A 12,226-nucleotide genomic window follows, 5' to 3' on the forward strand; every position below is an offset into this window, starting at 1 on the left:
ACTCTACAGTGGGGATCACAGAAGACAACATGTATTATTTCCTATTATTGAGAGCTGCTTTGTGTGCATTAAATACCTTACCTCATTTACTAGTCACAACTCTTAGGTAGGTGAAGATGAGGAAACAGACTCAGAGACAAGAAATAATTCATCCAAGGTCATACAAGCAATCTTTATATCATCCTGTCTCTAAGTTCTTAATTATATGCTATGCATAATAAAACTTCAAATACATGTAAAAGAAGAAAATATAGGCCAAAACATTTAAATTGAAAAGAAAAATGTGTTCATTGCATCAATGTGTTTTTTTTTTTTTTTTAAAGAAAATCCTACATACTCCAACAAGTTTTGGTACTCTTGCCAAAAAAATAAAAAAGCAAATAGATTCCAACTAGTCTATACTTCCATTTATATTTAGAATATGAGCTGGGCATGAGTATGTAATGAATATATATGTGTGTCTCTCTGTGTGTATAACACCCACATTATTCATAAGCTCCCAAAAATGTGAAAAGTTTGTTCCAATCCTTCTCTATTTTGTCTACTTTAAGAATTCTTTGCAATATGCTTATGTAAATACTGATTTTAGCTGCTGTTCTCATTTCTCGAATCTTCAGCTTATAAATGGATTGGAAAAGTGACAGACCCAAGCAGACATCTATGAAACACAAAACCAAGGAGGTATAAACAAATACAATTTCATCAAAAACAAAAGTCTATTCTTCAAAGCCTTTAACTGACTACTACTGATTAATGAAAAGAGCTGAAGGGAAGTAAAACATACTGGCTGTGGGTAAGGTACACACACACACACGTGTACATATATGCCTGCAAGTGCATACAGTTATGTGGGCATCTACTTTATCAGCATACATGATGATCAGCATTCTACCTTAGTAACGAAAAGTTCCACAGGAGCAGACAGTCTAAGTCAGAGAAGATTCTGAAGTCAGAGTGATGCTGGGGCACGGGAGAGTGTCTAAGAAAACAGGTCGGGTTGTTAAACGGAAGAGGTGAGTGCTTTCAGTTTTCTTATACTAGGACTCACACCGTGGTTCAACTGCATTAACAGCTCACTGACTCTGCAGGTAATTTGGTTCTGCCCACACTTCAAAGTGATGCTGAAGAGGATTAAGGATAAAGTCGAAATAGCACCATTCCACTTACCTGATGCTGGGCCTTCACTATAGACTTAGGTAAAGGTCACCATGACATCATAGATCATAAAGCACAGTGCAAAGAATACATCGGCATGAAATCACTAAAAATTGTGAATATACTATTTCCACTTAGAAGTGTGAAACTCACGAATGCTTTAGTTAGTACCTGAAATTAAATATTACATGTGATATTGCTGAGATAGAAACTGAAACAGAAGATGCTTTTTGATGAGGACTTGGCAATAATAACAATGGATTTTGCACTTTCATAACATGATAATCCCATTATTGGAAACACATTCTATGTAGAACATTTTTGTCATAGTTGAGAGCTGAACTTACATCTGGTATGTATCTCTTCCATGTAAGCTAATAATACTACAGATCTTTATATATAAGCAAAGTAATATTAAGAATAATTTTTCCAAAATAAGTTAAAAAAACCTCTTATACTCATCCAGCACTGTGTAAGTGTAAAAATTATTTGAGATTTATAACTGCATAAAGACTCTTTATTCATAAGAACCTATCATTAGACAATTAAAATAAACATTCCTGGAATTAGAAAAGTAAGTGACCAAAACCATAATAAAATGTTCAGTTCTTTTAGAGGTGACTTTCTTCTTTCAGAGTGCTCCTACTGACAATAATATATATATATATTTGAATGCTCAGTCTGGAAGTAATCAGAGGCTGAGTCAGTGGCATTGGCCTCCTTCTGCTGAAGAAAGTAAAGAGGGGGGATTTAGTTTTTGGATAGAGAATAAACATTGGCATGCTCCAGATTTTACTTCCAGCATCTCAACCCACATCCAGCCTGGTGTGAAGAGATGGCAGATGGGACTACTTCTGTTATTTCGGCTGCTGAAGCAGGATCTCGTTTCAGCATCCTGCTTGTTTCTGTAAGCATGAATATTCAACCACAATAAGGAATAAGGATAAGTGTGCTGACTGTATGAAGCAGGTACCAAGAAATCGTCAACCCTTTCTCTTTGTATCATAGACTAAGACCAAAAAAAAAAAAAAAATTCACATTTACTAAATGCCACTTCATCTAAGCTTGGAAAAGACGACTTATTCAATGAAATGATGCTTGTTTTCATGGATTTAATGTAAATGTAAGGAGAGAAATGTGTGGGCAGAAGAAAACCAAAGTAATCAGCATTCTAGGGGGGAGAAATTTAAAGCCAATGCAACAGAATCAGTAATTATTTTCCACTTTATTTTCATGATTTCATTATTTTCCCTGAAAATGCTGAGCAGATATTAGAGTATCAGTGTGTTCATCATTCAGAACATAAATAAGATTCCTTCAAATTCCTTTAAATACCACAACAAATGTCTACATGGGCATGTTATCCTACTGTGTAAATAACGTTTATGTGTAATTCTTAATTACTTGTATCTTGAAAAGCATTACTGAACCCAAGAAGGATAATTTAGCTATAGATAAAAGGAATGGAAGTGACAATTTCTTCATGAATGAGAAATACTGGGATAAGCCCTGAGGTGTATCACCATCCACACACTTCCCAAAGGACAGAGAAAAAGGTCTTAAAATTAAATAATATATCTATAGTCAATAAAATGAGGATTTTGATGGCTGTTGGGAAAAAAATCTAAAGGGCACCTACTCAGACTGTGAGGGAAAGCATATATTCACCTCTCAAAAAAGTTAAAATATGGCAATTCACTGTATAAATGGGGCAGTTCTTCAAGGGATCTTAAAGTACATGTATACCTCATTGCATAAATTGAATTCCATCTTCCACTTGACACTTCTCACTAAAAAAACAATTTTTCAGGAAAAGTGGCTCAAGTTAAGCAGGATTCCCTGTATCTCCTTTCTCTGCCAGGTGAGGGGCAAATGTCCTGGGTGCTAGAAACCAGACACATTTTTGAGACTGACTTGTGAACCCTAGTGCCCAGCAGGTGATGTCTTTTAAAAATAAAATAACTCTTAGTAAAAGGATGGACATCAGTCTGCTCTTCAGGACTGAGAGGGAATTTCCTGGACTTTTTTTCCACACCCTAATGAGCATATGTTACATAAGAAAATGAATGCCAGCGCGAGGCACACATGTGGAAGTTGAGATAAACTTACGAAGTAGCCTGTTCCCAAGCTGGAAGGAGCTGAACTCTGCAAGAAAGCATAAAAACAAAGTGGAAAATCAGCAATGGTTTTTAACACGTTCCAATCCACACAGCTCATTACCAGTTCCTCGCAGGCTTTTCATCACGACACCACATCGCCTGTGTATGCGGCCCCTTGTCATCTGCTACTGATACAAACACCGTGTTGCTTAATTTTCCCCTTTACATCTCTCAACAACTCAGAGATGCTAACGTGCTATTTACTGAATTCCAAGCTTCTGCGGTGGACGTAATTGCCAATTTATTTGACAGGCAGCTGGGTAATGAATTAATGATGGCATTTCGCCCTGCACTGAGACTAACCAGACACACATCAGCCTGCCTCCCTGACTTGCTGACATTCAATGCCCTGGTCTCAAGCTACTCAGTTTTGTGGCCGCAAAGGGGCAGGCAAGAGGAAAGAGCCCAGACTGACTTGAAAATAAAAAGCCCAGTGGGTTTGGATGACTTTTCCAGTGTGTGACCTACTTGCCAGCTTATTCCCTCAAGGCACCAGTTAGTACACACAGAGCGCTTTTCAAAACTGAGACATTTTGTAAACATAATTAGTAGACTAAAATGCAAAGAATGTGTGGGTAAAGGGGAGCAGTGAAAAGCACCACTCTTCCAAAGGTTTTAGTCACCAAAGTTATCAGTTTAGGCTTCCATAGTTCTCAAACATGGGGAACAAAAAACAGTGATGCTGAAAGGTACCTGAGGCATCACTTCATAGGGGAAAGAGACCCAAGAAAAGAACTTGGTTTGAATTTTAAACTTGGCTGTTTGTATTGTTTTTTCCCCCAAAACCTCTCATTACAAATTCTTTAATTTGCGGTGTCCTCTTTATGAATGAGAGAGGCCCCAGATAAGCTTGAAACAAAAAGAATGCTAAGACTGAGATAGTCCTCAGGTCTCAGCAAGGAATCCTTGTACCAGCGAGGCCTCTCCCTGACGGGCTTGGGCTGGTTGTTACACCTTCCACCTACAGAGAACGGACTTCCACAGTGATGCAACAGCTACTTGGGTATCCTCTAACTGTTCTATCTAAATGCCTTGTCCCTGCTCTGCAAACCACAGGGAGCAGGTACCATCTGCTTGACTCATCCTGGTTTTCCTAGCACTTAGCTCAATGCCTTGCACATAGGAGGCATTTAGTAAGTATTAGTTGAATTAATGTATAAATAAATTAATGAATGCACAGACTGTATGTGGATGGGACTCAGGTGAACTGAACATCTCCAAAAATCATATCTCCAAATACAGATATGATTCTTGATTTTACACCAGTTTTGAAAAAGAAATAATGGTGCTATAAGTACAAAGACCATCTGCATCAAACAAGGACATGATGCTCCAGGGCATTCCTAAATGCAGCTCCTGGAGCAAAACTTTCTTCCCCAGACAGGCTTGGGGGAAGAAAGAACCTAGATATGTGATCCTGGACACTGGACTGGATTTTCAAAAATCTTGCTGCATTTGTGATCCTATAAACCGTACGGAGGGAGAGCAACAGTAGTCATGGAGACGGCTCCTCAGAGCAATGATTAGCCATGTGATGGCATCACCTGTTTTCAGCACCCACCCGCCGGCACCACTGAACACAGGAAGGCAAAAGCAAAGTTAGATCTCCATCAGCCTGGAGTCGTGCCCCTGGGAGGCAAACTCATTTTAGGATGAATTACTCAGAGAGAGCATGGGATTTGTTTATTTCAGTGTTTTTTCCCCCTTTCTGCAAACGTTATTTCATCCCAGAAGCGGAAGGACCCCTTCAAGCCCACCTCCCCACCCCCACATACATATCATCTTATTGTATACTAAGAAAATGACATCCTTCAGGTCCCGGGAAGCTCTGTTATACTCATTTTGCATATATATTGTACATTACTCAGGGAGCTGGGTGGAGAAGAGAGCTTTGTTGTGCATATTTGTTCTGGCTATTGTTTATGCAGGTCTGACTGAATGAGGGAACAGTGGGTATCATTTCAATTTCTGATGTCAACATCAAATTACTTATTTAATTTCATGCCTGGCGAAGCATTGTATAGCTACACGCAGAATCATTTCACTTCATTTGTTATGCTGTGTTTTCGTGGCGATTGGCTTGCCTTCCAACTGACAGCTTTAATTACGACATGAATTTGATTGCACTGCCGAGGAATTAACATAATGCAACAAAGCATTGAAGAACTCTGCCTTACAACACCCCCCTCACAGACACACGCATGCACGCACACACGAGCACAGACAGACACACGAAGGAACAGACACAAGACCCTCACGTACATTAAAGGTCTGACGGAGTTCCAACTTTTGCTAGAAAGCATATAGAACCAGAGAGTCAGAGGCCACCCCCATTTGGACTCACCATTTTTTTTTTTTTTTCAATAAAAAGATTTGTGGCATTCAGCTATAATTTCTGGACCTAGCAGAAAAGTTCATAGAAAAACCCTTCTAATCTACTTTGCCAAATGTCCATGGCGTTGACATTTCCTCCCCTCTAACTCCTTTCTCCACTATATTTTTCTTGGGGGATTGCCAGCTCCCTTCAATCACTGATGGAAAACTTGAACAGAAATGTTTCTGAAATAAAGTGATTTCTCCTTGGTCTAGTTCTATAAGCCCAAGAATCTGCTAAGGCCCTGTGTTCAATGGGATGCAACCCCTGGTCCTTCACCATCAGACAGAGGCATAAGAGAGGTTCTGAGACCAGCAACAGGGCAGAGTCAGGGTTTCACTGACAGCTCAGGTCACATACCACATGCCTCAGGCCTTGCCATCCAAATGTCCAGAAAAGTCTCTGTCACATACATAATCTAAGAATATATTTAAAAGCTGAAAATATTTGATAGTTTTAACATTTTTCCAAGTCACAAATTCCACGAACAACTTAAACCACGGGCAACAATAGATTATGCTACATTGTTGTGTTAGCAGCTCAGCCGTGTCCAACTTCTTGTGATCCCAAGGAATGTGGCCCCGCCAGACTCCTCTATCCATGGGATTTCCCAGGCAACAGTAGGTTGCCATTCCCTTCTCCAGGGGATCTTCCCGACCCAGGGATTGCTGGCAGATTCTTTACCACCGGAGCCACCAGGAAAGCCCCAGGTTATGCTATAAGAATGAAATAAATGCTTAAAAATAGCTTTTTTTACTGTTAGAAATGTTTTATGTTTCTATAGCTATTTGTTTACAGATGTGCATCTAGGGATTATTATTGTTTTTTCATGTTACAGAAGAAGAGACAGACACCACGAAGGAAGGGCTCAGGAAAGCAGATAGGTGGTGATGCCCTGATCACTGAACCATTTGATGAAATCAAGTTGAATTTTAACTTTCTGTGCTTCCCCAATTTATAATGAGGGCAAGGGGCTTCCATTTTTGTTGCTTGGACAGAGACTGCATACACTGTCCAAACTATATGGTAAAAGTGGCCATAGAATCTAAAAAAGGGTATAAGTCAAAATGAGGCTTGAAAAACTAAGTTTTTTTTAATGCAATAAATAAAAGCATCCTTGAATTTAGTAGCATTTGAAGTCACATCATATACACACGTTTAGGCAAATATGTTTGTTGAATAATGAAAAAGGCTTTGCTTTTATTTCTTTAAGAAATTCTTATTTCTTTAAGTGACAGAGTTGCCATTTCATTCATATTTTCAATGTATTAGGTAGAAATGAGAGGGATAGAGAGACTCAGAAAACAGAGTAAGAGAAAGTGTTTAGTGGTTTCCATGAGAAAACAAGAATATGAAGAAATTCCAGACAGCTGGCTATCGTATATGTGATTTCCAGGCTCATTATAAGCTATCTCCTGTTTAACATGGTCTTTTCATTTGTTTTATTGTTTTTCCCCAGATTTGACCACTGCTCCAGCAATCTCTGCAAATTACCTATCTCGAACTCATTACGTTGTAAAGAAGAGCTTTCTTAAAAACACACTCTGCCTCAATCTCCAAGCTACACGGGCTGCAGGAATAGTAATGGGATGCATAGTTGAAAGACATTTTCCAGGAAGGAGAACGTTGCTGCTGACATTCAAGTCTGCCAGTGGATATTCATTAACTGCATGCTCATTCTACTCCTCTCATTGCCCCCCACCTGACTTTCTTTCCATATCTGTCGCTAAGCTATCATTGAAGCTACTCATTAAACTCATGAAGTTAACATTTCTGTTTTAACATCTTACCTAGAACAAGGGATTTCAAAAATTGGTTATCCATCCAAAATAGATGTACTCCTTTCATTAGAGATCTACACAGAGAGGCCATGGCTACTATTACGGCTCCCTAAGCATGTGATGGATGTGTGCTTCACCCCAGAGGAAAATGTAAGCTCTGACCCTAGGGCTAATTTAAATACAGCATTTTAAAATTCTTCCAAATTATCATTTGTGTCTGACATCCCTGCCTATCCACCCTCACGTTATACTTTTTCTTCTTGGGAGTAAAAAGTAGAAGGATCATGCTAAGAATCACTTGGCCAAGTTTATTTCTTACAAAGGTCACAAGACGAGCTCGTTTATTTTCTGTAGTGTTTTAGAAAACAATGACAATTAAAAGAACCTAAAATTTTAATCCTAAGAAATGTGCCTTGGAGATAAGATTACTGATAACTTACAAAGATGCAACATATATTTAAATAGAGAAATGAGCCACTAGTGGAAGTAAAAATGTGGGCACAACTTGAAAAAACATCAGGGGTGGAAATGGTCACTTCCAAATTCAATTTTCAACCTGTTACAATCCATTTGAAGTTGTTACCAGTTCTCATTTCTATTCAGCAGCCTTCTGGCTTTTCCCCCTAATTTCATTCTTGCTCTCAATTTTATCTGCAACTATTCACATAAAAGGAAAAGCAAACATTTTAAAGTAAAAATTACAACATTCCTTCTAACACCTTTGAGAGGCTTTTTAAATACTAACTTATATGGTAGGTTAAACAGTGTCCCACTAAAATTATAGGGCCTTTTTGGAACCTAAGAATGTGATTGTGAGGGTTAATTTTATGCATTGACTTAATTGTGCCACTGGGTAACCAGATACCTGCTCAAATGTTAGTCTGGGTGTTACCCTGAGGGTGTTTTTGGATGAGTTTAACATTTAAACCAACAGGATGAGTAAAGCATACTGTAAGTAAAGCATAATTAAGTGGGCCTCATCCAATCAGTTTAACAGAACAAAAGGGATGGCTGTACTCAAATTAAGAGGGAATTCCCTTGACACAGCCTTCAAAGTGAAACAGGTTTTTTTCCCCACTTTCAGACTCAAGCTGCCACACAGACTTTTCCAGGGTGTCAAGCCTTCCAGTCTTTCTGGTTCTCAGACTTTGGGGCTCAGACTGGAACTAACCATCAGCTCTCCTGGGTCTCCAGCTTGCTGACTGCACATTTTGAGACTTGAGAACCTCCATAACTGTTTAAGACTATTTAGGTGGAACCTAAATCCAATGACTGTTCTCCTTATAAGGAAATCGGACGTATAGAGCTACAAATAGAGTAAAAGCCCATGTGAATAGAGGCACACATTGAAGTGATTATAAGCCAAGTATCACCAAGGATTATAAGAAGCAATCAGAAGCCAGTAGAGCAAAGGAAGGACTCCTTTCTGAGACTTCAGAGAAACCATGGCCCTGCCAACGCTTAATGCTGGACCTCCAGTCTTAAAAACTACAAGATAATAATAAATGTATTGTTTTAAGTTTCCTGGTTTGTGATCATGCATTACAGTTGCCCAGGAAACTAAGAGAGTCTATAGCCTCCTTACTATGAACTAGAAAATATCATGTGATCAGCTCCTGTATACATTCCCTCTGCTCTAACCACAAAGGCCTCCCCCACCCCTCACACTTAAACACGTCAGGCTTACTCCTGAGTCAAGGCCATGATCTTATCACTTAACTTGCCTGAATGTTCTTCCCTCCTTTCATCATTCAGGCTCCAGTTTAAACATCACCAGAACAAAAAGGACTAATTCAGTTATTCCAGTTAAAGTGGCAACACCTCGCCACCCCCACTCCTGCTTTGCTCACTTCATGAAATGTGTTACATCGAAAGGAAGGCTACCATTTGCTCCCAGGTTTGCTGTTTGCCTCCCTCAACAGAGTAGAAGCTTCATGAGGCGAAAGGTTTCATCTTGCTCCCCATTCAACCGCAAGTGTCCAGAACTACACCTGACACTTAGAAGGGATTAGAAAAATACTCCTGGACGATCAAAACACTGGCGTACCCAAGAAAACACATAAAAATATTACATAGGAAATACAAAAGACATAAACAAAATGGTAGGGAAAATGAAAATATGGCAAAAATAGAAAAAGAAAAGAAAGGAGAGACAGAATACCAAGAGTCTGTAACAGGTCTGGATTAGATTTTCTACTTATATACAGGGAAGTTCACTGATGCTATGGACTGTGATTGTTTCTTCCTTAATTAACTAGTAAACCTGGCAATAAAGGTTTGGGTGGTGGGTGGGAAGAAAGGAAGCTAGGACAGATGCTTGCATAGATGGATGAGTGTTGGCACTGTGGGATAGACAAACCAATAAAAACCCGAAACCTGGGAGATTCGAGATAGGAGAAGGGACATTTCAAGAAGCAGTAGAAAAAAATGCATCAACTGTGGTATTAAATGGACTAAAGAGCTACAGAACAATAAGATTAGAGAATTGTGTTGCATAACAGTTACGAGAATTCCCCTTTCACCTAACTTGAAATATTTCAATTCTTTCAACATCTTGAACATTTTAAAAGTATGAAATATTTGTCTGCCTTTTCACAATTAAAATCCCGAGCCCAAATTCTTTCAGAGAGAAGCCACATCCATGTAGTTATTTGAATAAAGCATTAAAGGGGTTTATTTCCACAGGGTGGTAGCAGGAAGAGTTTGCTAGAAGTGACATTGGGCTACAGAAGAGAAAAAAAAGAGCGCTCCAGAAGAAACAAGTAGAAGGTACAAACCACAGGGGAGTAGAGGAAGAAAGGGGGAATGAAGAGGTAGCTTCATACATCTCAGGGGAAGATTCTGCTAACAGCCTCAGCAGTGTGGGACTTCGTCCACAGGATCTTAAACAAGACAGTTTAATAGTGAGTTCTGATTCTCAGAAAAACAATTGTTGGGCCTTTCCCAGTCCAGTGGCTGGGACTCCATGCTCTCAATGCAAGGGGCTCAGGTTCGATCCCTGATTAGGGAACTAGATCCCATATGAATGACTAAGACTTTGCATGCCAAAACCAAGACCTGGTGCAGCCAAATAAAGAAAAGAAGTAAATAAATATTTTTAAAAAAACAACAACTGTGGAAGCTTTGTAGAGTAACAGGCAAAGGTAACAGAGGTGGATCAGATTCTATCATTGGGAGGCCACAGGAATCATCCAAGTAAGAAATGATAAGGGCATTTGAGTATCAGTTATGTAAAGGTAAGGATAATCATTGTCAAATGCTTCCTCAGAAATAGGAGAGTGACTACGTAAACAGGTTAACTAAGAGGAAGGAAAAAAGTTCAAATTTGAAGGTAATAGCTCTGAGATCCAGTATGGGGATAGGGAAATAAAAGAGTTCAGGTTTGAGAAAACAGAATGAAGATTTTATTTGAGAGGAAAATGGTGTTTGTCATGATTGAGACAAGCAGGTGTTGTGGAACTGACAGCTACAAGGGAATTCAAATCAGAAAGTTTAGAAAAGGCTTCTACGGTAAGTATAAATCTGACGTAAAAGAAGGAAATAAATATTTTTGAGCACAGTGAATGTGCCAAGAACTGTTAAAGTAATTCAAACACAGGGTACCAGGTAAGTTTTAAAAGAAACCTTACAAGGTAGATGAAATGACCCCCATTTTGCAGAACAAGAAACCAAGGCTTGGAAAGATCAAGTTTTTTGCTCAAGGTCACATGGATAATAAATAGCAAGCTAGCTATTAAAACTCGGTCTGTTTGTAACAAATGCCCATGATCACTTCAAAATCTGAGGTTTTGTTCTATGTATTAAGTCTTTAAGTAAGTTTATCTCAAGACTTTTGACAACTTCCTCAAGTTACAAATTCTGTTTAAGTTTAGAAGCAATACTTTTCCCTCTGAATAACTCATCATGAATATTTATATAGTCAATTATTCCCCTTAACCTTTTCCTTAGTGACTAATCTAAACAAGTTACTGTTTCTCCTTGATGTGGACAATGTGAGAGTCCCTGTAGACTATTATTCCCTCCTGGCAATGTACTGTGGGATACATAATTTGGAAAAGCCAAGCACATTTGGTTTTTGAGCTTTACCCATGAGTCAAATTCTCCAGCCACACTGGAATTCTTTTTTCTTAATTTTTTTGCCTGTCCAATTGAAAAAAGAAAGAAAGAAGCCAAGCTGGAATAACATAGTTATCTTGATTAGAGGCACTTGAGGTAAGTCTCAACTTCCAAAGCTTCTAAAAATATCTTTCAAGTGAGTGAAAGACTGAAAGAGAATTTCATCTCAGCTTAAAATCTAGAGTGGGGATTGTAAACTAACAGGGATTAAATTCACTCTCCCACTTTAAGTAACTAAAACAACTAGACAAAATGTGTGGGGGAAAAAAAAAACATTTTAAGAAACTGGGCAATAGGAGTGTAGTGATCTTAGAGGGACAGAAAGAAAACAAAATAATTCTTACAACTGCCCCAGCACAGTCCCTGGAGAGAGTTTTCATGCCATAGTAGGGTGGCTGGGGATAACCCAGGTGGAGTCCAGAAGAACCCCTGAGTTGAGAAGGTAGAGCTGACAGTCAGAAGAAGCCAAGTCAGCTGAAATTTGTAAGGCAGAGGATGGGAGAAAAGGCAGGTTCACGGTGACATCGTCCCTCTCGTCATCACCGGAGTCTGTATCAGCACATCCATGTGACAAAAGTACCCAAGGGAAGGGGAACGACCACCCGGAAGGAGCAGGTAGAATGACTGCAGAGTCACGGAGG

The 12,226-nt window shown here is 39.1% G+C and overlaps 1 protein-coding gene across 5 annotated transcripts in view; it reads right to left on the reverse strand.

Moving 5' to 3' along the window:
- AUTS2 (activator of transcription and developmental regulator AUTS2) overlaps nt 1–12,226 on the reverse strand; it is a 1,185,039-nt gene that overhangs the window by 667,204 nt on the left and 505,609 nt on the right. For all 5 annotated transcript variants that reach the window (XM_043455591.1, XM_043455590.1, XM_043455588.1 and 2 more), the window contains one exon: nt 3,265–3,300. In XM_043455591.1, the coding sequence (XP_043311526.1) occupies nt 3,265–3,300 (36 nt within the window). The remainder of the gene's footprint in view (nt 1–3,264; nt 3,301–12,226) is intronic.

This window comes from Cervus canadensis, chromosome 32 (genome assembly GCF_019320065.1).
Source record: "Cervus canadensis isolate Bull #8, Minnesota chromosome 32, ASM1932006v1, whole genome shotgun sequence".
In the NCBI taxonomy this organism is placed as follows: domain Eukaryota; kingdom Metazoa; phylum Chordata; class Mammalia; order Artiodactyla; family Cervidae; genus Cervus; species Cervus canadensis.